Below are 26,478 nucleotides of genomic sequence, written 5' to 3' on the forward strand. Positions count from 1 at the left end.
ATCCCTTGTCGGTTGCATATGGCCACGTACGGCGTTTGACGACTGCAGGTACCGTCAGGGGTCAGCCAATACATTGTGGCTTCCTCGCGGTTGGCTAAGCTGACAAGCGAGGGCCGCTTCCTCCAGGAACACCAATCAGTTTGGGGAAAGTAAGACAGAAATGTTTTCTAAAACTCTGAATGCATTTGCCGCAATGACTTTCCTCACGTGGAATGCCACGACCGGCCGCCATCAAGTTCGGCGTCGGAAAGGGCGGAAAGGGCTCTTATATGAGCTGCCATAAGCCTGCAAAGTTCCTATGGGATGATAATAGGTCGACTAATCTCAATCTTTCGTCCTAATGATGTCTGCTTTTACGTTGGGAACGTCGGCGGAGGCTTGGCCAGCCCGTTGTTGGACAGGGCAATGCATACCTGATCACAGATAAGCAACCCCGTTGGAAATGCGGCATACGGATAAGGTAAGGGACGGTGCAGGCAGCGGGAAATGAGAAATTGCAACATAACAACTTAGGATCTGGAGCGTCTCGTGATGCTGGTCCCATGATATCTCTGGTGTATATAAGTGAGTATTATTTCCCTGAATCATGTCTTGATCAACTCCGCAAGGCTCTCCAGCTTCACTAACGCCACTTCCTGCATAGTAACACTCAAGGCTTTGCACTCCACATATTCCCGGGTTGTCCTTAATCCATACTTTGCCCATCATGATGTCTATCAGCGGCACCGCCTCCTTCCTTCTCGCCCTCTCCCTCCTCTTCACCACCATCACCGCCGCCACCACCACCAAGGGCCTCGCCCTCGGCTCTGAGCCCCTAGCCCAGTCCGACCTGGCCAAGCTGGTCGAGCCGGGCTCTCCCGTCAAGTGGTACTACACCTGGTCGCTGTACCCCAACAACTACCTCAAGTCCAACAAGGGCAACGTCAAGTTCTTCCCGCTGGTGAACCCGAACGAGGCCAACTCGAAACTCGCCTCCACCTTGAATGGCCTCCGCGCGGGTTCGGACCATCTCCTTACCTTCAACGAGCCCGACATCCCCGCCGCCAACGGCGGCAACCCCATCGAGCCCGCCAAGGCGGCCCAGCTCTACATCGACCACATCGTCCCGCTGCGCGAGAAGGGCTGGAAGATCTCGCACCCGGTCGTGTCGGGCTCCCCGCAGGGCCGGGCCTGGCTCAAGAGCTTCCGGGAGGCGTGCCAGGCGCGCAAGCCCGGCACGGGCTGCGCGCAGGACTTTGTCTCGGTGCACTTCTACGGGAGCCTGGACGGGCTCAAGGACCACTTGGACCAGCTCCGCAGCTTCTACAACCCGACCGCCAATGGCCTCAAGTTCTACATCACTGAGATTGGCTACCCGGGCGCCAGCGAGAGTGAGAACCTCAAGTTGATCAAGGGCGCTACGCCCTACCTTGACGGCCTCAGCTGGGTCGAGGGCTACGCTTGGTTCGGGTCTTTCCGCCAGCGTGACGCCAACGGCTGGACCGGTCCTGGCCTGGCGCTCTTCAACAACAACGGCGACTTGACCACCGTTGGCAAGTACTACGTCAACAAATAGAGGCATGGATGTGATACCTTGGATTATGAAACCTCTATGGCATTTATTCTTGTTTCTCTCTTTCTTTCTTGGCACTGTGGCAACAGCAGGAATGGGTCGGCTTGTCTGACTTATTGTTTCTTCGCTTCTTGGTTCAACAACACAACATTCGCTTCTTTGCACATGCTTACCTTTTCAACTCTGATTCAGACATTTACATTGTACATAAACTTCAAAGATATCTTTTTTGATATTAAGAATTCAGGTTATTATACTGCCATGTCAAGACTTGTCGTAATGTGGACGTAATAGAGTGCATACGTTTCAGGCCGAAAGCCCTTTATTGATGAGTTTTGGCATATATGTAACCATGTCCGAAGAGATGTGCTGAGCTTACTGACTCGACGCCCCCTGTCGAGGGCGTGAGATGGCAGGGGACATAAGCAGAAGAAATCATACGCCGTATCATCGTCGCGAGAAAAGGGGGGCGAAGTGAGCGCTAGCCCCGAATAGCAGCTGTGGCCCCCATGTTCAATGCAGCAAACGTGAACCCCGGTTGACGCGCAAATATGAGAAACAGAGAGAACCGCTGAAGATTGTGCAGCTTACGCAATGGCGTCACCTGGCTGGCTTCTTCTCTCACGTATTGATATCTGTACTTACGCAGCAAAAGCCCGAATCCCCACGCCTCTAGGCCCCTACGATGTACACGGCGCTAGACCCCGGCCGCAAAGAGATCAGACTGCTTTGGGTTGCGCCAAGCGTCGAGTATGATGCGCGAGCCTCTTGTGCAATCTTCATAGCGCGACTGCAGGACTTCCAATTGCCAACTTATGCGGCACTCTCCTACGTTTGGGGAGATCCGACAGATACCGAGGAGATTGCGGTCGATGGCCAGCCGTCCCAGGCCACGAAGAGTCTCGCCTCCGCTTTGAGACAGTTTAGGTCTTCGTATATCATAGGAAAGGGTGGCGACGGGGCTTTACTCTTATGGGCAGACACCGTCTGCATCAACCAGCAAGACGTGGTGGAAAGGGGTCAGCAGGTCGCTATGATGGGCTTGATCTATACCAAGGCAAGCAGGGTCATCTCCTGGCTTGGACCATCTAATGACTCAACCGAGTCGGGATTCAAGTTAATCAAGGCATGCGCTTGCCATGTTGACGATACCAGGAGACAGGAGGGTAAGTACCCCGACTCGGATGTAGTGATGGACGCTCAGGACCTCGCGTTCCTCGGCGAACACAGCGAGTTCGACGAACTGAACCAACACGTCTATTGGACGCGGATCTGGATCATCCAAGAGGTCGTGCTGGCGCGAAACCTCGAAGCCGACGTTTTATACTGCGGCGGCCATTCCTTGACGTTTCAACAGCTAATCGATTTCAACCTCTTCGCCGAGCGTTTATTGGAGCAGAAACCGCTCAAGCCCCCCTTTTTCGACCAGCGCGTGTGGGACTGGGTCATCAAGGACAAGGGCCACTCTTGCAATTTCATCCTCTTCGCGCAAATGTTAAGGGAACCCAGCAACCGGGGCGACTATCGCTTCGTCCACCTGGTCAGCACGATCTGCCGCTCGACCGACCCGCGGGACGTCGTATTCGGGCTCACGGGCGTGCTGGGCGGAGGGATTGTCCCGGACTATACCAAGCGCGCTCCCGACGTCTTCCGGGAGTGCGTCGCGGCCGTACTGCGCCAGAAGAAGTACAAGCATTTCTTCCACAGCGCGGGTCTCATCCGCGAGGCCCGGGATGTCTCCGAGTTCCCGTCGTGGGTGCCGCGGTTCCACACCATGATCGAGGATGCGAACTACTCCATCGGCGCACCGGACGCGCTCGTCGCGCCCTGGCTGGACGAGGTGGTGGGCCCCGACGGCCCCGTAATTCTAGATGAGCGGACCATGCGATTCTCCGGTGTGCAATTAGACCGATGCGCGCGAGTGTTCCGGTACGTGGGATCTGATAGGGCGGAGTACCCGGAGACGCTGACGCCGTTCTGGTGGCTTTGCCTTGGGTTCGTGAAGGAACACGGTCATGAGTACCCTGACCGGGACGGGCTCCGGTGCCTTGAAACCTTGCTCAGCGCGTTGAACAAAGGCCGGGATACACGCGACGATCCGCTGCGGATCACGTCTTCGGTCCATTGCATTGCCGCCCACGCGTTTCGTTTTATGCTGCGGATCGGGGAGCCCAAGGGTGACGACGCCGAGGCTGCTATCCCGAGATTACGCGCTTTGGGGTATGAGAGTCCGGAAGAGGCGACAGCGGCACTTGATGACGCCTTTGTGGGACCGGGAGCCCCTGACATCTCCACTCTTGGAAGCACGTTACCCGAAGAAGAATACGAGGAATCCTTCAATGCTACAAACGCCATGTTTCAAGTGGTGTTCAACTGGGTCAACTGGCCTCTGTTCAGGACAGAAAAGGGGAATATGGGGCTAGCGCCGCCTGCTGTTGCCGAAGGGGATATGGTATGCCTTCTGGAGGGGTTCTCGATTCCTTGTCTGCTCAGGAGATACGACCAGGGCCATTATGTTCTGGTGGGATCGTGCTATGTGAACGGATACTCCAATGGGGAGCCGGTTGAGTTACTACGAAAGGGAAGTTTGAGCCTTGAAGAATTTCGAATACAATGATAGTACGGCCGGGAACAATACAGCAAATAACCGAGATCAATATAAGCATTCCACCCTGACCCAGCCCAGTTATCCTTACCCGCTACACGCCCCTTGGCTATACACGCTGATTATCCGCCCCCTTCCATTCTCCGTCGCCTTACTGACTTGGCTATTCCTCTGGCGCTAAGTCCTGGCTTGGGCGCTCTGCAATGCTGAAAGAGTCCCTCATCATATCACTCATGTTGTCGATAGACCCTGCAAGAGACATGGCTGTCCCATGGCTGTTCAGAGAAACTGTATTTCTTGTCGTCGGGTGGCCAATCCTGAGCAATGAAGATGCCACGTTTCTCATTCTCCTGTAGGATGAAATCGAGGAACGACATGATGGCGCCAACGTCGCATCATACCCAATGTTTCTCAAGAAGCTCAGGTCTGGTGGTGGATGGTTATACTGTTTCGGATCCACAGGGTTTGGCACATTGGATTGTATAAGCGTTGACCTGCTGGACTCCGCCCTAACACTGTGGGTAATCCTCACCCAAGCCCCTGTTTGCAGCTGGAGTTTTTGGCGACAGTCATCGTCATCTAATGGCATGGACCACTTATCTCGAGAACTATTTTGGTCCTTGAGTATAGCCCTTGAAGAAACATTGTCACAAGCTTTTCTCTCCCTAGGCCTTGTACTATCTCTAAATTCCTTTGGAGATGAGCGCGGCATGGGTTCTTGATGTCGTTGCTGGTCAGGTCAGCCTGATCATAGATCAGATCCGTGACCATATCGCAACAAACCATCAATAGATCTGCAGCGGAAATCCTGAACTTCTCCTTGGTCTTTTGCATCCAAATCCATTGGGTAACAGAGTTAGAATGCCATTTTTGGTACAAGCAGGTGTATAATTTGCCGGACTCGGCCCGCCAATTAGTGACGAAATAGAACGGTGGTCCATCGGCAAGCCATACTGAATAAAACGGCTCAGCTAACGCTGCAGAATCAACCGATACAGCTCACCACTCGACGCAAGATTTCACGCAGTCAAATATGATAGATCCAGGCTCATCACGCATGGATGTGTGGGACCGCTCGGGCCAGGCCGATGATTCGAGGCTCAATGCGAATCGAATGAAGTCGTATTCGCTGATCGGCGAGTCTTGATCCCTACTTTCGTACAAGGCGTTTGAGACATGCCTATTGTATATATATGTGAGGAGGTCGAATGAGGCGTCAATGGCGTCAATGTCGGGGGTCATTTCCAGGGAATATCTCCGGAGCCTCGAGGAGGAGTGACGATCAGACAAGTCAGACGATAGCGCACCATGCGAATCCTCTGCAAAGATTGCCGCGAGCAGCATGTATGTAAGCCTTCTTTGCGATGAATCGCCCGGGAATGCCTCCAGCTTTCGCAACAAAACTTCCTTTATGAAGCCTCGCTGTGATGGTGACTCGGCGGCACGTGCGCAAATCAACGCCTCTTCTGGTAATAGTTCTTGTGATGATAAGTCGAGCTCCAGCAACTTGGCACAGATGGCAAAACTCGTGTCCTTGGCCGATGCTGCAAGCCAATAGTCTGCTGATTCGAAAGGACCTCGGCCGCTCCTCAAGGCCCAGCTCGTATCTTTCTTAGAACCTGCCCAGTTGGTAGCTTTATCCAGTTGAGGTTGGAAGAACTGCTCTGATCTTGCCTTTCCAGAGGCTCTGCTTGCTTCAGCTATTGAGATATTCTTGCTATTTTCAGAGCCCCTCGTTTTCGCCGACAGGCGCCTGGAATGTTTGGTTTCTCGTGTTTCGATGGCCACCGTTTGGTTGCCAGTTGAACCCATGACTGGAGTTCCAGGAAGACTTTTGACCTGACCATCAAAGGGCCACCCATTATCGTCGTCATTGTCGATGCCGAGCTCCACAGCCCTTTTATCTTGGTTTGTCTCTTTCTCGGTGTTGCAGAAAGTTGAGCCAAGAGTGGGTGAGTCTGGGCCAGGTGTGAAAGGGGGATCGGGCAGATCAGTGTGCGCGGGTCCAGACATGGTTCTCTCATCGTGAGCTTTGATTCTCTTGCTCGCAAGATGGAGGGAGGATAGTGGCTCGCTGCTGCTACAAGAGGCAATGTTCTCAAAGCTCCGTGATCGCTTTCTCCTACGATTCAGGACCACAGCGACGGGCTCTTCGCAGGGTATGGCTCCAGAATTCACCAAGTCTTCATTGGCTGCTTTTGTGTTTCCGTACTTCTTTAAACCCCATTTGCTGAATTGGTAGACATATTGCTTGTGACTGCACAAAGGTTAATTTGGATTTTGCAAATACCGGCAGGAGGTAACTCTGCACTTACGTCGCTTCAAACCCTTCTGATCTCATCTCTTCCATTACCTCGAGCAGTGTCATTTGGCTGTGAAGTTCTCTCAATCTATCTTCTCGCTTTGCCCATTCTCCTACGGGAATCCTCGGGGCCCGCTGCTGCTTCGGGCCTTCCCACCTGAAGGATGTCGACGCGGACATTGCTGGGACGCAAGGAGTGAGCTCGGTTGGGGGGTGGGGGGTCGCACGGTTCATGGAAATGCAAGAGTACAACAGTAGTGTGATGCAATCTAGCAAAACCGTCCAGCCTTAATTAAACAGTTCCACCGCGGCTCAACGGCTCAGCCTGCGTCCACCCCCTGTCCGGACTGCACATCAGGCTGGAAATGATTGGCTATGAAAATCGCGGATCAAGCCTCACTTTGAAATTTCGAATATCCGTTCTCGTACTAGCCCACTTCCCAAAACTGATAGTATTACCCTTTTGAGGTAGGTCAGAAAATCGTATTGCTGTGCAGGGTGTATTAGGAGCACAGCGAGCTATGGGAAAGGACCCCTATTTATTCAACCGCGAAGCCCTCTCCGGATCCCGCCAAAACAAACAAGCCTCCCTCCGAATAACATCCGGCTCCGCCCGCGTCCCATTATCCGGCTGCACGACCAACTGCATCGCAGGCGCCGAGTCCAGCCCGTATCCCGTAGTTTCGTAGCGAGGCCACAACGGCGACCCGGGGTAGCGGTGTGTGTTGGGATCGCCCGCCGCCACGAAGCTGGCCAGGTACCCGTGGTACACGTGGCTGATGTCCGGGTGCTGCACCGCGGGCTCGTCCCACGTGTACTTGGTGTCGGACGTGTGCGGGATCCCCTGCCACGCGGGCCACGACGCGTTGGTGTTGAACCGCAGCTTCCACGTCGGCACGCCCGCGACCGACGCGCGGTACGCCGTTTCCTGCCCGGGGCAGATGTAGCCGTAGTCGCTCCAGGCCGCGGAGAGGCGCTCGTACTGGGTGCTGTTGGGCGAGTGGGCGAAGGGGGAGGTGTCCGGGTGCGTGGCCGGGTCCGGGTACAGCTTCGCGAGGAGCTCGAGGTCCGTGGCGTTGAGCGCGGGGGAGCCGTTGTGCAGGTACCCGAGGAACTCCTCGTTGCTCTCAAGGTCGCCGGGGAGGTAGAACTTGCCCTCGTCGTTGACGTTGGACGTGAGGACGGGGACGTGGAAGAAGGTCCCGTCGTGCCCGGACTCCGAGCCGAACTTCTCCAGCATGGGCCCGCCTTGCGTGGGCTGGAAGGGCCAGGTGATGTTGCGCTCCGAGTCGTTGTAGAGCTTGGTGCTGATCACTCGGATCTGGTTGATGTCCGCGGTACGGAGGCAGTCCATTGCGGCCTCCTTGTTATCGGTCGGGCAGCCGAGGTAGGACATGTACTCCGTGAACTGTCGGACGTACAAAGGGTAGGTGGCATTTGGGAACGCCCGCGCGGTGACGGATCCCGACTGGTGGATCGCGCGTGCGAAGTACGGCTTGTCGGTGTCCTCGTTGTAGTTGTGGAAGTAGTGAATGCCCACGGAGTGGCCCCCGGCCGACCTTCCGCCAATGGTGACCTGGTCCGGGTCTCCGCCGAATGAAGGGATGTGCTTCTGCACGAACTCCTTCAGAAAGAAAGCTTGATCCTGGAGACCAAGGTTGAGGAGGCCTTCCGTCTCGAAGAGCTCCGAGGGCAAGAAGCCCAGCGAGTTTACCCGGTAGTGGAAGTTGACCACGGTGATGGGGACTTTGGAAGACGCGGCAAAGGCCGCGCCGTCGAAGCTCTTCCAGCTCCCGGTCACAAACGCGCCTCCGTGGATCCACACGAGGACGGGCAGCTTCTGGTCCAGCGGGACGCCCTGGGTGCGGTAGACGTTGAAGTTGAGACATGCTTCGTCTTGAATCTCGGCATCCAAGTAGGACGCATCCTGAATGCACGCCTTGCCGTACGCTGTGGCTTCTCTGACTCCCTCAAAGGGCGACGGCCATGAGGCTGTGCGGAATCGGCGCTCGCCGACGGGCTGGGTGGCGTAGTCGATGCCGAGCCAAGCGTCGACCGGCGCGGGGAGAGCGTGGCCGCTATAGGTGGAATCGACGGTAGTACCGGTGAAACTGCCGTAACCTTCAAGCGTGACAGCTTGGGCGGAGGGCTCAGCGGCGGTGAGCGGGATCTGAGAGAGTCCCACGAAGGAGGCGATCGACTTGAAAGACTTCATGGCTGTTTCTTCGTTGTTCTCTGGCCCAGACGCATAGGCTACGGGGAGAAGCCATGGAACGCATATTCGGAGTAGACGCATCGTATTTATGCCGTCCTTAAATGGCGCAATAGTCTTGGTATGTCGCGTGTTGGGGATGTTTTCTTGGTGAAGCAAGGTTTGGAGTCGGAGATGTCCCGACGTTGGCCGGAGCCAATGCACAATAACGGGGCTTTCTACTGTACCTGGGCTAGCATGTCCGCATCGCCAGGGGTGCTTGTGGTGTGGTGGCAGGGTATCGGTATCTGCGGGGAGGGCTGATGTTGTATTGGGCGCTTGCCGATGTGTCGTGGAGCTTATCTCCAATCTGCCACCGGCACTTGCTTGCTGGTGGGATGTAAGTTCAATGGTGTACTCGTGAGACTCGCTAAGTCGGTCGTCTTGCTATTCAGAGTCCGGGAGATTGAAAGCAGCCCGCTAGGCAAAACGCAAAATTGAATATTCCCCCGAGCTCCCCGAGTTCCCAACTTCCCCGGAAACGCAACAGACGCTGCGGGGCGCGCCAAGGCTGGATAGTGGACTATATTGACCTGGGTCTATCCGGTATCGCAACCACACGTTCTTACTCGGGTAGTATAGGGACCTTGTCGTTACGACGAAGCAAACCTGCCACATGTAAACCAAAGGCTGTACGGGCTTCGGATGACATTGACTCGAATCTACTGTAATCGAGAGGCCATACTTGAATGCTAAATATCACATCATCGACTGCCCAGATAATGTCGCGCAAGGACAAGATGAAGATGTGTTGGACCTTGGAAATTGAATTTCGCTTTTTATCATTACTTAATTACTTCTTAATTACTTTTTAATTACTTCTTCTACTGCCGAGACTTGGCAAGCTCGCTTTGAGCCGTCGCCGTAGGGCCGCCGGGCACGCGGTCGCCGCCCGTCACCTTCTTCTCCCCCGCGGTGATGTCGTGGAGGGCCTCGCTGGTGATGGGCTCCTTGGCGTGCTTCTGGGCCTGGGCCGTGGGGCCGCCCTTGACGGGCCGGTCGTGGCCCGTCAGCTCCTTCTCGGCCGCGGTGATGTGCGAGATGGTCTCCGAGTCCAACTTGCCCGAGGCGTGGGCGCCTGCTTGCGCTTGCTGGAAGGGGACATTAGTACGGAGAATGTGATATTCAGGTTGGGGCGGGAGGGAGAACGTACTTGAGTAGCCATGCTCTGGGCCATGGCGGCGGGACCGCCCTGGAGGGGACCCTCGGCCCCGGTGAGCTTTCGCTCGCCTTGGGTGATGTCGGAGACGGCGCCGGGGTTCACGGTCTCCTTGGCGTGCTTCTGGGCCTGGGCGGTCGGGCCGCCCTTGACGGGGTCGTCCTGGCCCGTGATGGCCTTCTCGCGGGCGGTGATGTCGGAGATGGTATCCGAGTTGAGCTTGTTGTTGCTGGCCATGGTGATGGATGTGTGGAAGTTATTACTGTTGAGGGGCTTGTTGGCGAATGCTGTTGTCGTTGTCTGGTTGAGTGTGGAAGATGCCAACCGGAGGCTTCTTGTCAACATGGAGCGAGACATGGTCGCTTATATACGTGTGAAAGGATGAGAATGGGGATGAATTATGGACCAGAGAGGCAATAATACCACAGTATTCAATCAGAGGATCAAATATGTAAATGCTGGTTGTGTGTGGTCACTGGGTGGAGTGAATGGTCAATGAGTATGGCCAGATAAACTTCTCTACTGGGACAGCACTGCAGTTATAAATGGAAGCGATCGTGATCCGAGTCTGCGGCAGCGTAGCAATGAGCAAATGAGGCTGTAATGGATTCTCGTTACTCGGGGGCCAATTGGCGGATTGCCACGGTCAATGACGCTTTTTGTGGAGATGGATCGTCAATCACCTCCATTTTCTCGGGTGTACCAAAAGGGGAAGGCCGGGCCTTGACATCATCGGCGCCGTAGAAGAAGAAAAATATGTGATCGATCTTGCATTTTCTCTGATTAGATTATGAGTGAACCCGTCTTTGCTTGGTATTGCAGTAACCAGTCGGATGTCGTCATAACGGTTTTGAGTATGAAGTATCTAACGACCCATCAATTCAGACATATACTTAGAGAAAGAATAGAATCAGTCTACTATGTCTTACCTATATATACACTCACCGAGCCGGTTCCTCGGCTACTAGGCTTACACTGTTATATACATCTTCCAAGCGTTTGCACAAGCAAGCCATCTACTCTGCCATGCTCAACGCCGTCTCCTGTGCCGCCTTGAGTACTTTACTCATGACCTCGCGAGCCTTCGCGGTATCGCGAGTGTGATCAAGTTCGTCCAGCTCCTGCTCGAAGGACTCCGTCGCCGTGCGCCAGACGGGGGACCTGCTGGTCTTGGGGTGTGCCTGCCGGAAGACGGCGATGCGGCACGACAGCGTCAGCAGCAGGCTGATGCGCCACTCCTTCCTGAGCTCCTCCTCGGAGGCGTTGGCGAAGATGGCCTTGATGTTGGGGCTGGACATGGTGGCGGCGGGGGTCTTGTTGAGGTGCTTGAGGGACACCTTGTTGTCGATTACTGGATGAAAAAAAAAGTGTTACTTGCTGGGTAGTAGTTGTTGACGTGACACAATTTGGTTGTTTGATTCCTAGGGTCTCTCCCGCATCAACGGGGTTATATACACGCCCCATTGAAGCAAATTTCACAACCGCATGGAACAAATAATGCATTGTCCCTCCTTTGACGAAACGACAATGGCGTTGTTCAGGTATAGAAGAAGGCGTCATCTCAGTTGGGGTCTGCCATGGGTAAGCAAAGAGCGTCCTTGTGGTTCATGAGTTACAAAGGCGATTGATCTTTGCAAAGGGGTCATCGCTCAAAGGCCTTTGAGCCGGAATACACGATCTAGGGACTCTTCAACTCCACCCCTTTTCTAGTATGACCTAGTGGGACAGGCATGAATGAGGTTTCCGCTTGCTGTGTGAAATTCGTGCAGTTTATTAGCTTCATTTTGCAGTCTGAGCGGCTTTCTCCGGACTCTTGTCCTTGCTTTACAGCCTCTCTTCACTCCAACCCAGTGGCGTTCAGCAACGCAAACGTCGAGCATGTTCCTGTGCCGATACAGAAATCCAATTTAACTGTGTGTTATATATCAAGCATAATAATATCATCGATCCTCCCATTGCTATTATCAACCGGGTCTGCCAAAGAGCACGAGTCAGGGTCGAATACTACAGCACCCTATGAAACGGATTCCTGCTTGCCCGGCGCCATGCCCGCTGCCAATAAATGCCAATATGGGGAAGGAATCTGACGAGCCAATCGCATCAGCAGACCGCCGCCGGTGACAGGCTCGGACCCGGCGCCCCGGAAAATCAGGGGTTAGCTGTCACTTTTGGCTTTACTCTTGATCCGGGGGTTCCGAGCAGGGCCTGCCCGTCCCTCCAACCCATGACGTTGTTAGATGGTTGGGGGGTCGGGAGGGCTTGATGCGCACCAATTGCGCAAGGCATACAGACCAGATGGCTTTTGTTTCGGACGACAAAGTGAGCACTTGATTGACTCGTGGGTGCAGGGGTTTCGAACTCAACGCCAAGCTCCGGCAGTGGTCCGCTTTCTAGTCGAAGCATTTCATGCCGGGTTTTGGACGAGGCACCGCTCCATCGGTCATCCCTCCTCATCGCCAATGACGTCGGGCAACAAGCAGTAAAACTGTTTTGTAATGACTCCGGCCGGCCTTCACGCGCCTCAATATTAATCTCTCGGCGTCCGCTCGTTTGGATTGCAGTCGCCTTTGAATCTCTCTCACACCATTGCGCGTGGAGTGGCGATACGAATAAGAGACACCTCATGCTGACCAAGTCCCAAGTTGAAGCGAGTATACGCAGGGCTTCGGGGAAAAGGGACAGTGACTCCAAGAAAATGCCCAGATTCCGCTTCATCATCTTCATCCCCTTCGTCACCTCCGCGCTCGCCTTTGCGCTCCACCTCATCCTACTCACCTCCGGGGCGGACGTCACAACGCAACCCGCCGGGTATTTCCTTCTTTCTGTAAGTCAATCCCTACCCTCCATGAATGAAGGGGAAAACAAAGGCATAGTGTACCCACCCATTCTGCAAGTCGTGTATTGAATGAAAACCCCATATATCCGTAAAACGATAAAGGTCACCGTAACTGACCATATCCCGCGCCTGTAGATAGACACATCCCACGTATTCGAAAGAATCATCGTAGTCAAAAACACCAACAATGCGACGCAAGCAGTAGGACAGAACAACGGAACCGACACTGGCAACGGCGGAGGAGAGGGCATCGGGACTTCTACTGGCACTGCTACTGGTACGCCTGCTGGCATTTCTATTACCACCTCTGCTGTCACCTCTACTGCCACTCCTACTACTGGCATTACTACTACTGACACTCCTACTGGCACTCAAACTGCGGCCCCCAGTTCCACTTCCACCGGCGGTCTCCTAGGTGATCTCGGCAATCTTATACCAGATGCCCTCAAACCAGACAACTTCATACCAGACCTCTTCAATGGATCAGGTTCCGGGCCCGGTTCAGGCTCCGACTCAGGTTCGAGTGGTGGTGGTGGTTCAGGGAGTGGCGGTACCGACAGCGACTGTGGCGGTGGCCTCATCGGCGGTATCGGCAGCCTCCTCCCGAACCTGAAGGGGTCCGCGACCGCCCGCGAGACCGCCGAAGACGCGCGCACGGGCGTCCGCCAGTTCTTCGGGCGCGTGCGGACGGGCGTCGACCAGTTCTGGAACGGCCTCGTGCAAAGGCTCGAGAACCGCTTCGTCGACAGCGTGAAGAAGCTGGCGCCGGGCATCAACAAGTTCATCAGCGGCCTCATCGGCGGGCTGACCAGGGAGGTCAACGACCAGATTCAGGGGGTTCATCATGGAGGGGGTCCAGCAGGGCCGCGAGGTGGCGGGGATCAAGGACCGGTACGACATCTTTTACTCGAATATCTGTTCGGGCAACTTGAGGGATAGGAATGATCCGAACTCGGTCCAGTACACGGATTGTGGGAGCATCAAGGACTTGACAAAACGTAAGTCTGCACTTACCTTTGACCATATCTTGCCGTTTTTGTTCAAAACTAGGGAAAAGAGAGAAGAAATAGGGGTACCAACCAATGACCGTCAACTCCGACAGCGAGCAACGAAGCCCCCGAAAAGAGGACCACCTTCTTCGTCATCGGCACGACCAACATCACCTTCCCCTTCCTCGAGCCCGGCGCCGTCGACCTGGGCAGCGCGACCGTGGCCCTGGACTTCGTGTCGACGGTGAACCTGGCGTCGCTGTACATCAGCCTGGTGACCTCGATCCTCAACTTCGCGCTCGCGCCCATCGTCTTCTTCCGGCCCGACAGCGCGAACTGGTGCTCGCCAACATCCTCTTCGCCTCCCTGACGCCCGGCTCGCTCCTGGTAGGGGCCGTCGCCAGCACCCTCATCATGGCCGTGCTGCGCGACCTGGCCAAGGACGTCGGGCGCGCGCTCTCGGTCGACGCCGGGCTGGGTGCGCCCGCGCTCGTGATGCTGTGGTTCTCGTGGGCGCTGAGCCTCGCGACGGCGGGGTTCTGGGATTTGTATTGGTTCGTCTACATGCGCAGGGAGGTCTGGGTCAAGATGAAGAAGCCCGCGGACGAGGTCGGGAGCTGGAAGCGGACGTTTGCGGGGGCGCGGAGGCGGAGGCGGGTCCGGGAGGAGGGGGAGGAGGAGCTGATGGATGAGGAGGAACGGGGGGAACTGGACAGTTGGCGGAAGAAGTCGTTTGCGGATGCGCGATGAAGGACGAATAGAAGGGAGATGCCATGGAGGAGGACGAGACGAGTTCACAGAGGAGGTTGAATGTCAGGGGGAGTACTGACGAGGAGAGGGCTAGGGGGAGGTGATGGTATGTCTTCGATTGGTCACTGCCGTCTCTCCCCAACACGGTTGGGACGGTCGCGTTCATCAGGTAGAAGCTCGGATTCGATTCACCGCGGCCGGACTCTTGCCTAAGAGAGAATTTCTATTTCGCGTTGGTTATTACAGAAAAGGAGGTATTGTTATCCTCTATGGTTATCATCATAGTTAATATTTAAAGTGATAATTTGCGACTGCCGTCCGTGTTTATTAAAGTTTCGTATATTGAAAGCTTACGCGGCTCGGAATATTAATTTGACCTTTCTGAACACATTCTAAGTACTTTTCCTATTGAATTCCAGATGGTAGTTAGCGACTAAGGGAATACTTTGGTAGGCTGACAAGTGAATTCAGCTGTTCCACTTGGACGTAAACTTACCTTTGGCGTGCGCTTGCATATGATCTGAGCCGTTCGTGAAGACTTTCCAGCCTTTGCCGACCCCAGTACCAAGATGGTGTGCCCATTGACCTTGTTGGCGTTGTTTCCAGCTCAGAGGGCTACCCCCCGATAGTTTTGTATGTCCATGCAATTTCTCCACCTTTACCCGAATAACGAATACGAAAGTACGTATTCGGATTCTAAGGATTCTAGAGTATCATCTTCAGTCTCGGGTAACACTTTGTTGACTCAGGCTCAGCTGCTCAGCCCGCAGCCCCTTAAGCCTGCCATTCTATATCCGATGGAACAGCGCCAGGCTGAGATGCACTGTCGGAGACTGCGCCGATCCAATAGGGCTCACTTTATCATGACGTCAGCTTTGGTGGGCTGAGGAGGTTCAGCCAATGTGTGTGGAGGACTACTCTCAGCCGCTTGCTGTACTGGCGCAGACTAACAACCTCCGATGAACTGATCTGAAGGATGCATACTGCGGTTCCACATTGCTGCCGGAATTTGGCAGCCAAGGAAACACAGCTCCTCCGGCATAGTCGGTCGACACCCCCATCGTGTGCCGGATCCCCGGAGGGAGAGGTTGCAAAATGTGACAAAACGCCTCACTTCTAGTAGGCTCAGCGCGGCCGGTGGAATCTCGAGTCCCAGCATCGCCATTCTCGAGTGTTTCCTTCGAGCTGGGTGTGCCCGTCAGTCCTTCGGAAACTACAAAGTCGGTTACGATATTCCTCTGGTGCTATTCGATGTTTCATTGGAATCAGCACCGTCCGTCTCATACGCGATAGGGAGGGAGGGATATGGTCAAGAGGTTTCGAGGAGACGTTGGATCAACTACCTGCAATACCGATGCTCCCCGACACCCTTGTTTCTGTTTTGTCACAGCACACCTAAGCCCCTGCTACCACAGCTATTCATAAACTCTTTTGATCACCAATGGGGAAACTGACAGTGTGCAGATACACTTTTGGGTACGGTCTGAGTTGGACCGTCTAGTGAAAATGAAATAACAAAGTCAACGGCAATGTCAAGGACGCGCACAGCAGCGTACAGATGGAGAGCGCGAGGCCATGACGAGAAGTGCGGAAAATGGAATTGGAACTGAAACCCTTGGGGTGCGCCTCGCAGGCAATGGTACGAAAATGAACATGCTGCGCCACCGAGGCAGCCGTGGAGGCCTTGCACTTGTGCACGCCCGGCATGCAGTCGCTCACCGTTGTGCAACGTGGGAAGTGGAAAAAGGGGCGCGGAACATGGGATCGATTACGCTTTGCAGTCCAGTCCTTTGATGAATTTCTGCAACGGCTGTCTACATGTGACTTCGGCGTTAACATTTGACGCATCCGATTGGTGGAAACTGCGTTGGTCAGGCTAACCCGGCTATAGGGTCCGCATCGTACGGGCCTGGGGGGGCGCGGAGTAGATCTGCCGAGCACTACTGAATGGGTAAAGTAACATTACATACCCACACGCATCTCGACATCCGTCATGCAGCGGCATGACACACGCTGGCAATTCCTCCGCCTCATGGCAAGAGGTATATAAAGTGAACAAGCTGCAGGTGGTGTCTGTATTTGGTGAGCCTGTAGCCACACCCCACTTTGGCTATTGAACTCACGCCTGACAACATGCTATCCCTCAGGTCCCTCGTACTCGCGATGAGCGCTTCGGCGTGCGCAGAAAGCTACCGGTTCCTCGGCCGCGTCAACCCCGCCACGCGGGAGTTGACATGGCCGGCGTCGGGCATCGCCGTCTCCTTCACGGGGACGTCAGCCAGCATCCCCATCACCTCGCAGCGGGGCGACAACGCCATTGAGATGGTCGTCGACAGCGGCGAGCCGGTCGCCATCAACCGCGTGTCCGGGTCCAGCATCGACACCCCCAAGCTGAGCCAGGGCGAGCACACCGTCGAGATCCGGAAGAAGTCCGAGGCCAACTTCGGCAGCCTCTTCCTGGGCGAGCCGACCGCGGACAGCACCCTGTCGCCCCTCCCGGCCGCCCCCGCGCGGCGCATCGAGCTGATCGGCGACTCCATCACCGTCGGCTACGGGCTCGAGGGCGTTTTTCCCTGCACCAACACCGCCGACAAGGAGGGCGCCACCAAGACGTACGGCGCCCTGACCGCCCGGAACCTCTCGGCCGACTACTCCCTCGTGGCCTGGTCCGGCAAGGGCCTGACCCGCAACTACGTCTCGCCCACGCCCGACACCTCGCCCCTGATGCCCGAGCTCTGGACGCGGTACGGCGCCAACGACGCCGACGACAGCTACGACTTCCAGACCCCCGTCGACATCGTCGTCATCAACCTCGGCACCAACGACTTCTCCTACCAGGACGGCGTGCGGCCGCAGCTCGACGCCGCCGCCTACTCGGCCGCCATGGTCCGGTTCGCGACGGCCGTCCACGCCAAGTACCCGCGGGCCGCCATGTTCATCACCAGCTCGCCCTCGATCGGGGACGACTCGGCGGAGAAGGCCAAGACGAAGCAGAACAAAGCCCTGCAGGACGCCATGGCCAAGCTCGGCTTCGAGGCGCACTTTGTCAACTTTGTCGCGCAGGATACGTCCAACAACAACATTGGGTGCGATTACCACCCCTCGGCCAAGACGCACCAGCAGATGGCCGTGGTCCTGACCGACGCTATCAAGAAGGTATTGGGGGAATAGAAGCTAGAGCGATAAACCAATTGTTCTTGAGAGTTTGAATTAGAAATTAGTTGTCCTTGCTCCAGGATTCCAGTATCGAACCAGCAGTAAGGCGTTGTTTACTGAAGATTTGTCTGTTATGATTTGTGTACTCTCAATGCTGGTGTATATAAGAGGTGGAGTTTATCAAGAGAAAAGACTGCGTTGGTCCTATTACGCTCGCTTGTATTTGTTGCCATGATCCATCTGCAGCTCGGAACATGCGCAAAGCAGGCATAGCATGGGCGTTGAATCCGTTTTGTGTGTTATACCACTTTCCAGTGGAATAGGGGGTCTGTGGGTTACTGCCCAGTCCGTCTTCGCGCGAACGAACAAGAGCTTGCCGCTCTTCGTCAGACGATCTCGAAAACCTCCGGATCGCTCCCCTTCGTGCCCTCCGAATGCATGAGACCAAAGCAGTAGCACTCGCCTACCAGCATAAACCTCCCGTCCTTCGGCCGGAGAACGACGGGTATGCATGCCCCCGTCAAAACGCACACAATGTCGCCCGGCTGCACCCCATGGGTTGCCAACCCCATGTACCCGTCCTCGGTCCAGAAGAGATCGTTCGATTTCATCACATACCCGCGTGACAGCATCTTTCCCTCATTGCTTAAATACGAGCCCCTCCACTTGACTTCTTTTTTCCTCTCGAACAAACCGCTGGAGGCCTCCCAGAACTCGTCTAGGCTGGGAAGTGGGAAATCGCAGGCCCTTTTGTCTTCGGCACTTGTCTCATCGTGGCGAGTGTTTAGTATAGCACCGAACACGTCAAACTGGTTAATCAGTTGGGCCGCATGCAGTTCGTCGCGGGTCAGATTGTGCGGCGGTGCGTATCGGCTGGTGTCGAGAACCACGGTGCGGAAAAGTAGCTCGACGACTGATAACCCACTTGGGAGCTGGTTTATCCGTGAGACATTCGACAGGAACTTCATAACACCAGTGTAAAATCTCTGCAGTGGTTCGAAAAGGGCTTCCTTGGTTAGTTTAGTTTCAACCAGATAGATTCGGGCGGTGGCGCGCCAGCCTTGGATACTGAGACTATGACCAGAGGTGGACGTAGACATCATGAGAGGTTCTCGGCCTGCCGCAGAGCATAGTCCTCGAAGATTCTTTATGAGCGAAAATTGCTCGGCGCGTTTGGTATTGGCTAGGTCAGGTACCCAGGTAGGTAGGTCCGGCGTTTTGCGGTCAACCAGCCCACAACTCAAGAAGCACACATCGAGGCTGTTTGTGCGCCCAATCTCGACCGTGGCGAAGCGGGTATATGTTTCTGCCGCCGTCAGATTGTAGTCTGGCTCAATTGTATCTTGCGGGTCCACAAGACCTAACAGGCCATAGACTCGATCTCGTGCATCGGTCGCTTCAGAGCCGCCCGCTAAGTCCACAACATCGGCCAGTGACATTGAGAGTCCCGAGGTCACTTTCGTCCCGTATAGAGACGAAAGCTTTGCAATGGCTGGCGGGATCCGCGAATGGCGAAAGAATGCGCCCTCGGCGATCTTGCGCTCCTCTCTCGGTTGCACAGAGAGGGGGAATTCCGGCCCTGCTAGCAGCTTCAAGACCGCTGGTATGGCCAGAAAAGTCGACAAATCGAAGGAGGCATCCCCCCAGTAGCAACGCGCTTTCTTAGCTAGCATTATCTCCTGGATTATCCAAATACGCTTCCAGTATGGACAGTGCAAGAGCCAGTGCAGCTCCCTCCATCTTTGGATATCAAACGGTGCGCTTATTGCTGCCCGGAACACGTCGGGTCTCAGCGTAACAGCCCGAAATAACGAGCCCGCCCTGCACGGGGAGAGGGGTTGTTGGTCGTTGTTGGGAGAATCAGCTGAAGGATTCCCCTGCGCAGAGATGGCGGCCCCGATCCAATTCTCAAAGTAGTCGACCAAATTCTCACGATCAATGTGGTCCACTCCACCCATCAGCCACACGAGAACTTCATCTGCATGGGCGAATATTCTCCCCATCAACGGGATCTGGCGTCCCTTCTCGTCAAGATTATTCTGATCGATGCAGAGCGCATCAATCCATAGACGCTGGATCGCGGTATCCCCACGAAACTGCTCCAGTGCCCAGAACAGATTATTCGTGATTGCCAAGAATCGACCATTCAAGACAATAGGACTGGTGCCTGGAACAAAACCCCATTGGTAGGACAAAGCCTTGTAAGGTGGGAGGTCATCTCCTTCGAATTGGAAAGTCTCCGTCCGGCACACAATGGTATCAGGCGCCGCAGAGTCCGCTGGTTCAATTGACACCAGACGGATCTGACGACTAGCGTCCTCGAGCGGCAGATAAATGCAGTTTGTTGCGGACATGATGGTGGGAATGCGATGAAGCCTAGAGAAATGATGAGGCGCGGTGAGAGCGAGGGAATTTCTTGAGATAAAGATGGTCATCTCTTATTTGCTGATGTATGTATTTAGCCAAAGATGACAGTACGTCCCTCACGTGCCATTATGCATTACACACATATGTACAATACGGGGGCCAAAAGTTGACCAATGACGTCTATTGAATCAAGGTAGCTCTAAAAGATCTATGTGCTGGGATTCCACTGGATATTATGGTGTACCTCCAGCCGTCCAACCCGGCATCAGTTGGTCAATAATTGGGAACCCTCACTCTTCACCCTCGACTCCTGGCAGCCAAATCCAGACCTCGTTTTCCTATATATTGATGGACAAATGACAGTGGGAGCGAGGGCTACGGCCGTGTACACTAACACCCGTCACCAGCTGACTCGGTAGTTAGCACCCAGCCCCCTTTTCCTTCGTCAACGCCAGCATGCCCTCTCCGTTTCCGGCTACCTGAATTATCTCAACCAAGCAAGGAGCATCTGACCCGTGCGGTCCTCCCGAAAAGAGTTATAATCTTCTTCGGAACTCTACTAGTACTATAAGTTCCCACCACCCTAGCAACGGGGAATGTGAAAAAAGACTGGTGATGATACCACAGGAAATATACAGAAACATTACTCATTATTTCTTATCAATACAGGGATATAAAGCTATAGATAACCAACGCTAGCATTTACTCATTTTCGTACGTGGAGGTTGTCCCGCCTCGGTAATAGAAGCCCCATCCATCCATCCATCCGTCCATCCAGCAGCCTTCTTAGATCGGGGATTTTTGTTCTTCGACTTCCCTTTTTTTTCTTTTTCTCTTGGCTCTTTTATTCTTCCTTCGGGACGCCTCATCGCCGTCTCGTCCCCAGACTATCCTTCAAATCCGACACCTTGCCCTGCAACATGGGCAGCGTCGAGCTCTTCCAGATCGCGACGCCGCTGCGCTTGCACTGGATCATGGTCATGATGAGGAACGAAAAGGCCAACACTTCGAGCCCGATGGGCAGGATCATCCACGGCCACCGCACCGCCACGTACGTCTCCTCGTACCACGTGACGCCGACGACCTTGTTCGCGGCCGCGGCCTCCTGGTCCTTGGCCGGGTCGACGTCCAGGTTCGACCGCATCACTTTCGTCATGGCCGCCGCCACCGCCGCCATCGTCTCGTTCTCGCCTCCCGGCTTGGGCACGCCCCCGCCCCGCCCGTCGTCGCCGAGGTCGTACAGGGCGCGGACCATGTCGCTGCTGCCGCTCTCCTCGCCGGTGCTGCCGGTCACGTTGCCGGTCCAGAATCCCTGCGGGCATTCGAGCGGCGTTAGCATGTTGTTGCGGCGCAAGAGAGAGAAAGAGGGCGCGTATCATCAAACAAATGACTTACCGAGAAGTGGTAGCTCAGTGCGCTCGCGGCGACACCGGTCATCGTGAAGTTGGTCGGCGTCGTTCGGTTGCCCGACGGTGGGATGGTGATGGTGACGTTCTCCAACACTGCGGGATTGTGGTCCAATGTGTGGGACTTGACGAGCGTCTCGTTGAAGACGCTGTTCTTCACCTCGGCCGTGTACTCATTCACGCAGCTAGATTGCGGAGGATTTGTGTCAGTTTGGTTTTCCCGCTTGGAAGAAGGAGAGAGAGACAGGGGAAAAAGAATTCCTAGCGGACGGGGATGGATGTGAGCAAACATACTAGTACAGAATGCACTCGTTGGCGATGATGCCGTAGAGGTCTCGCGAAGACAAGTCGTGCATTCCGCGCATGGTGCTGACCGTCGTGATGGTGGGCTGCGTGCCGTTGAATTTGATGGCCGTCGCGTCGCCCGTCGAGTTCATGTACAGCTGGCCCTGGTAGGCTCCGTTGAAGGACAGGTCGTTGGGCAGCTTGTAGACGCACATGTCTCGGAAGCAGTCCGTCTTTTCTATGAGCGCCGTCGTGTTGGCGCACTTGGAGCAGACGGCGAGCGAGTGGTAGGTCCCCGGCCAGGTGCAGTTGCCCGTGGCGCAGTGCGGCTTCATGGCGAAGTCCTTGGACGGGTGGGGGCTCGTGTTGTAGATGCCGTTGTTGATGGCGGCCTTCATGTCGAGCGTGGGCGACCGCAGCGCCATTATGACGCCCGGGGCGTAGTTGCTGTACTCCCGCGCGATGGGGATGGTGGCGTTGAGGTGCGGCGACGCGACCATCTGGGTCGGGTAGGTGACGACCTGCTGGACGAAGGGGTCCATGCACAGGGCGGCGATCATGACGAAGGCGCCCAGCTTGGCCAGGTGCACCTGCTTGTTGTAGAGGAGCAGCTTGAGGCTGCCCCAGGAGCCGCGGCTGGCCTCGTCGAACTTCTGGATGTCCTCGAGCGAGCCCTTGGACCGGAACCAGATCCATTTCAGCTGGCTGATGCCCTCGGCCACGGGGATGACGAGGGCGGCTTTCGCGATGGTCGACATGAAGGCGATGAAGGAGTTGAGGGTGATCTTCATCGGCCACGCGTGGAGCGGGCGTTGGTCCATCAGGCCCAGGGTGACCAAGATGGCGGCCAGGGCGATGGTGCTGCCGCAGCAGGCTATGATCTCGAACATCCACCAGCCGCTCTCCTCGGCCGACTTGGCGGGCCGCGGCGGCAGGGCGTCCGTCTCTTCGGGCTCCCGGTCGCGGCCTGCGCTACCGTCGCCCTTCATATCGCCCAGCTCGACATAGTTGTGGCCCATTCCTTTCGCTTGCGGGGTGCCGAAAGGGCTGAAGGGCGCCGCGGGGCTGTCCATGGGCGAGCGACCGTTGGGCTGCGTATTTCGTCAGTTCAGGCTCAGGTTCAGGTTCTGGTTTGTGCCGACGACGCGCCGGATTTCGACAGAAAGCAAAGGATCAACGGCGCTTTAGCAAGGATGGATGGGGTTACTCACGTCTGGGGGAGGGACGTTAACATGCATCGTGAACTCCTCTCTAACTCGCTTCGTGTTCGCAAACACGGGGACACAGCGGGCGGATGGTGGGGAGATGGAAGCTGTAATACAAGTACAATGAGGCTCGCCCAGCCTGAGCAGCCTGAGGTCGGCCGAGTTTTTAGCCAGGCCAGTGGACCGTGGACCGTGGACCGTGGGGCGGGCGGCCTCGAAATTGCGATCATCGAACCCCGGCGATACTGTACAGTATTAGGTCATCCTTCTCATTTATGAAAGGCAGAGTCCAATGTGTGGATTCCATCCCACCTGGTGAACCACGTTGTCGCGGGAACGGAGCCCCCAATCACGATGCACTCCTCGCTGCTGCTCATTCGCGCAATGGGCGGTGAAGGCCGTCTTGTGACGCAGAGACACGTCGGTTTCTCGACTGAGCACTCGCCGAGAGAGGGTCCGGCCGCGCAAGCCAGAACGGAGACAGGCTGAAGGAACCAAACCGTCGAAAAGCAGAGCGACTGGCGGGTGCTCGCCCAAAGCGCGAAAAGGTCGGCACTCGAGCAACCGAGAAAGGTTTGTCGCCTCCGTCGCGTGTCATTGGCAAGGGAGGTTCCGTTCTTCTGGAAGGGGTTCATGTCCACTTTCTTCGGCACTAGTGTAGCAAGCCGCCGACGACTCCATGACACTATCCCAAAATGCGACGTCACCCCACATCGTGGCCCTTTATTTCTTTATTAGCGGCAGAGATAGGGCCGGCCGGGGTCCGGCAATCCTCGACCGCGAGACCGGCGCTCACGCGTTGGTCGGCAATTCCGAAGCGCGCCTCGCCTTAGTCATCAGCCAACGACAACGACCGGTCGAAGCCTTCGGGGCATTTCAGACCTCATCTCGAGAAAGGATAGAGTTTTGGTGATTGCCAAGAGACGAAGCATGATGCGGGAAAACTCTGCCGAACAATAACACAGAAGGGGACAGTCAGGCGTTCATGCATGTCGACACGTCAACACAAGACTCGGCTGTCGAGATCTCTAACCAATGAGAACCCCTTCGAGGCACGATGCCGATATCATTGGATGAACGAGCTGCTCCAAGGTTTGACTCCTTCTCGGGATTGATGTAGCCCCAACTCCGTATCACGCACCATGCCAAACCACTGCACATACGGCCTTATGTTATTCCTGCCCCCAACAAGTAGGCTGCAGGAGAACATTGGAGCCGTGAACACCCATCACCAAGCTATTTTTAGTATGGTGCAGTCATCCTGGTCGGCGCACCCCGTTACAGATCGGCGTTCTCCATCGTTGGCTGCGGCACATCTCGATCATGTCACCGCAGTGTGGTGGGACAACCCGTCCTTGTGCGCCCGTTGCCCTGCCCTGGATGCGAAACTATGCACTGCCACGGGCTTCATGACAAGGGCGATGACAAGCATCAGCGCAGCTCGGTGGCGCGCAGAAACAAAATGAAGGGGCATGTCGGCAAGATCCAGTTCCCATTCGATCGCGGATCGGGGATGATCAAATTATGAGACCAAGAAGCTCAGGGCGCTCTTTGCCGCGGGCGAAGAGGGCCCGTCCTAATGCTTTGCGAGGTGAGAGGATAAGTAATTGCCATCGCTGGCCACAGACTTCAGCAACCAGCTTGAGCGGACAGACAGATGCAAAGGAACTGGTCTACGTTACTGAAGAAGAGACAGGTATATCAAACGGCGACATCATGAGACGAATTGAATTAGCTAAGAATAGTCACCCTGGGCCACATCAAGATCGCTCGTCAGGAACAGCTGAAGGCGAAAAAGGTGGAAAGACTCCTCTCGGCGCCCATCCCGAGAACCCATGTTTAAAGACTTTTGCGTCAGTTGAAGCACTTACTTTATAACTATTTGTAACTATGGAGCTTCCTCCTTGCTGGCACACGGTTTGAACGTCGAGTAAATAGCCCTTATATTTCATGAGAAAGCAGGAAGCTTAATTCGAAGTCCTGCGAAGTCCTTATAAGACTTCCATACCCAACCAAAACCCTGTCTGTATATCCGCGAACCCCATCGTCTAGTTCTGGCCAATGACCAGGAGATCCCAGTTGTTCGGGGCGACGTACGGGCCCCGGGGACCGTTGGCGGGCTGGTTGACGCCGGGCTCGTTGGCGCCGCAGGCGCCGTCGCAGTGCACGAGCTTGTTGATGGGCAGGCGGAAGTCGAACTCCCTCTGGCCGCGGACGCAGACCTTGCCGTCGCCCGTGTTCTGCTGGACGGCGCCGGCGCCGGCACACTTGTTGCAGACGCGCTGGGCCTGGCCCCAGACGTGCAGGACGCGGTCGGCGTACCAGACCTGGTGGCACAGGTCCCGGGCCTCGCCCGACTCGTTGGTCCACGAGCACGTCACCGCCGACGAGTCGGCCCGGCACACGTTGGTCAGGTCGTGCGTCGTCTCCGCGTAGTTCTTGCTGTAGCCCCCGCCCAGCGACATGTCGCCGCTCGGGAGGCGGCCGCCCTCGCCGCCGAGCTTGATGCTGAGCGTGCCCGCCGCGTCGATCATCTTCCAGTCCCACCCCGCCGAGCTCGTCGTCCCCGTCACGCTGCAGCTCTGCACCAGGCTCTGCACCTGCACGCTGCACGAGCTCTTGGCCGCGGCCGGGCAGTTGACGGCCGACCCCGTCGGCAGCCAGGAGAAGTACTCGACCGCCGCCTCGACGAGGTAGTACTCGGTCCAGCAGTGGTCGGCGCCATGGCCCGTGGTGCAGGCGTCGTCCTTCCAGCCCTTGTTCTTGGGGATCTTGACGCCCTCGTTCACCTTCCACTGGGGCTTCGGCACGTCCTTGTTGCTGGGGTCGTCCGCGGACCCGCAACCGGGAATCTTGCCGGCGAATTCTTTGATGGTGGCGCGTTTGGCGAGGTTCAGGAGCTCATCTGGGGAGAACTCGTGGTCCTGGATGCGGAAAGTGGTGGAATTGGTATTGTCGTCTTGGTAGATGATCTCGGCACGTTTGACGTTCTCGGGTTTACGTCCGTACTGTCCCCAGGGGTCTATGACCCCCTGCCATTGATCGGGCTTGGGCTCTGGAGCAGGTAAGGCAGCTGCCAGAGAGGCAACTGCGAGAAGCGGCAGAGTGATGCAGTGCATATTTTGTTTGAGGTTCGAGGAAGGTCTGAAGAAACCTTTCCAGCAGACAAAGATAGAAGTCGGAGGGGGACGGAGCCTTTAATGCATAGGCAGGGAACAAGAATATCTATGAAGGAAATGTAGGATGGTAGATTATTGCTGAAGTCTAGGAAAAGGCCGTCCTTAAATATTATGATTTCCTCTGTTTGCCTTCTTTTCCTGCTTCCCTAAACGGCACCCATTCGAATAGCTGAGTCTTTATTATTAGCGATTGCGGCTGACCGTTACTGCTTGGCAGCAACACCGGACCCTAGACAATGTCAGCAAATGCCAACCATCATCCCCTAGGCAGATTGCTTAACCAACCAACGACTCAAAATTGCTGCCAAGGCTTGGTATTTGGCGGTGCATGCCGCCATCGTATGTGCCCAAGGAGGCGCAAGCAATGCCTATAATTAAATGGCATACGGTAGCTGCGGACAAGTATATGATTAATTTTCTTTTTGTTCCTACATCT

The 26,478-nt window shown here is 55.7% G+C and overlaps 10 protein-coding genes across 10 annotated transcripts; 4 read left to right on the forward strand and 6 right to left on the reverse strand.

Annotated features, from left to right (window-relative positions):
* Positions 1–706: 706 nt before the first annotated feature.
* Positions 707–1,555, forward strand: PG986_009926 (uncharacterized protein; the record flags this gene model as incomplete). Its single annotated transcript, XM_066846148.1, has 1 exon — positions 707–1,555. One exon carries the CDS (start codon positions 707–709, stop codon positions 1,553–1,555), a length of 849 nt encoding a protein of 282 aa, XP_066698546.1.
* Positions 1,556–2,744: 1,189 nt separating this feature from the next.
* On the forward strand, positions 2,745–4,169 carry PG986_009927 (uncharacterized protein; the record flags this gene model as incomplete). The annotated part of the gene is made up of 1 exon (XM_066846149.1): positions 2,745–4,169. One exon carries the CDS (start codon positions 2,745–2,747, stop codon positions 4,167–4,169), a length of 1,425 nt encoding a protein of 474 aa, XP_066698547.1.
* Positions 4,170–6,994: 2,825 nt separating this feature from the next.
* Positions 6,995–8,674, reverse strand: PG986_009928 (acetylcholinesterase; the record flags this gene model as incomplete). Its single annotated transcript, XM_066846150.1, has 1 exon — positions 6,995–8,674. The coding sequence occupies one exon, from the start codon at positions 8,672–8,674 to the stop codon at positions 6,995–6,997; it is 1,680 nt and encodes a 559-aa protein (XP_066698548.1).
* Positions 8,675–9,534: 860 nt separating this feature from the next.
* PG986_009929 (uncharacterized protein) lies at positions 9,535–10,226 on the reverse strand (the record flags this gene model as incomplete). Its single annotated transcript, XM_066846151.1, has 2 exons — positions 9,535–9,801; positions 9,864–10,226. The coding sequence occupies 2 exons, from the start codon at positions 10,224–10,226 to the stop codon at positions 9,535–9,537; spliced, it is 630 nt and encodes a 209-aa protein (XP_066698549.1).
* A 659-nt stretch (positions 10,227–10,885) lies between these two features.
* PG986_009930 (uncharacterized protein) lies at positions 10,886–11,167 on the reverse strand (the record flags this gene model as incomplete). The annotated part of the gene is made up of 1 exon (XM_066846152.1): positions 10,886–11,167. The coding sequence occupies one exon, from the start codon at positions 11,165–11,167 to the stop codon at positions 10,886–10,888; it is 282 nt and encodes a 93-aa protein (XP_066698550.1).
* A 1,397-nt stretch (positions 11,168–12,564) lies between these two features.
* Positions 12,565–14,444, forward strand: PG986_009931 (uncharacterized protein; the record flags this gene model as incomplete). Its single annotated transcript, XM_066846153.1, has 5 exons — positions 12,565–12,693; positions 12,841–13,542; positions 13,568–13,703; positions 13,808–14,004; positions 14,025–14,444. The coding sequence occupies 5 exons, from the start codon at positions 12,565–12,567 to the stop codon at positions 14,442–14,444; spliced, it is 1,584 nt and encodes a 527-aa protein (XP_066698551.1).
* A 2,133-nt stretch (positions 14,445–16,577) lies between these two features.
* Positions 16,578–17,615, forward strand: PG986_009932 (uncharacterized protein; the record flags this gene model as incomplete). Its single annotated transcript, XM_066846154.1, has 1 exon — positions 16,578–17,615. The coding sequence occupies one exon, from the start codon at positions 16,578–16,580 to the stop codon at positions 17,613–17,615; it is 1,038 nt and encodes a 345-aa protein (XP_066698552.1).
* Positions 17,616–17,986: 371 nt separating this feature from the next.
* On the reverse strand, positions 17,987–19,954 carry PG986_009933 (heterokaryon incompatibility protein-domain-containing protein; the record flags this gene model as incomplete). The annotated part of the gene is made up of 1 exon (XM_066846155.1): positions 17,987–19,954. The coding sequence occupies one exon, from the start codon at positions 19,952–19,954 to the stop codon at positions 17,987–17,989; it is 1,968 nt and encodes a 655-aa protein (XP_066698553.1).
* Positions 19,955–20,832: 878 nt separating this feature from the next.
* On the reverse strand, positions 20,833–22,896 carry PG986_009934 (uncharacterized protein; the record flags this gene model as incomplete). Its single annotated transcript, XM_066846156.1, has 4 exons — positions 20,833–21,279; positions 21,363–21,558; positions 21,668–22,749; positions 22,870–22,896. 4 exons carry the CDS (start codon positions 22,894–22,896, stop codon positions 20,833–20,835), a joined length of 1,752 nt encoding a protein of 583 aa, XP_066698554.1.
* A 2,015-nt stretch (positions 22,897–24,911) lies between these two features.
* PG986_009935 (uncharacterized protein) lies at positions 24,912–25,982 on the reverse strand (the record flags this gene model as incomplete). The annotated part of the gene is made up of 1 exon (XM_066846157.1): positions 24,912–25,982. The coding sequence occupies one exon, from the start codon at positions 25,980–25,982 to the stop codon at positions 24,912–24,914; it is 1,071 nt and encodes a 356-aa protein (XP_066698555.1).
* Between the last annotated feature and the right edge of the window lie 496 nt (positions 25,983–26,478).

The sequence above is a fragment of the Apiospora aurea genome, assembly GCF_038362705.1.
Source record: "Apiospora aurea strain CBS 24483 chromosome Unknown utg000006l_segment0_segment0, whole genome shotgun sequence".
Classification (NCBI taxonomy): domain Eukaryota; kingdom Fungi; phylum Ascomycota; class Sordariomycetes; order Amphisphaeriales; family Apiosporaceae; genus Apiospora; species Apiospora aurea.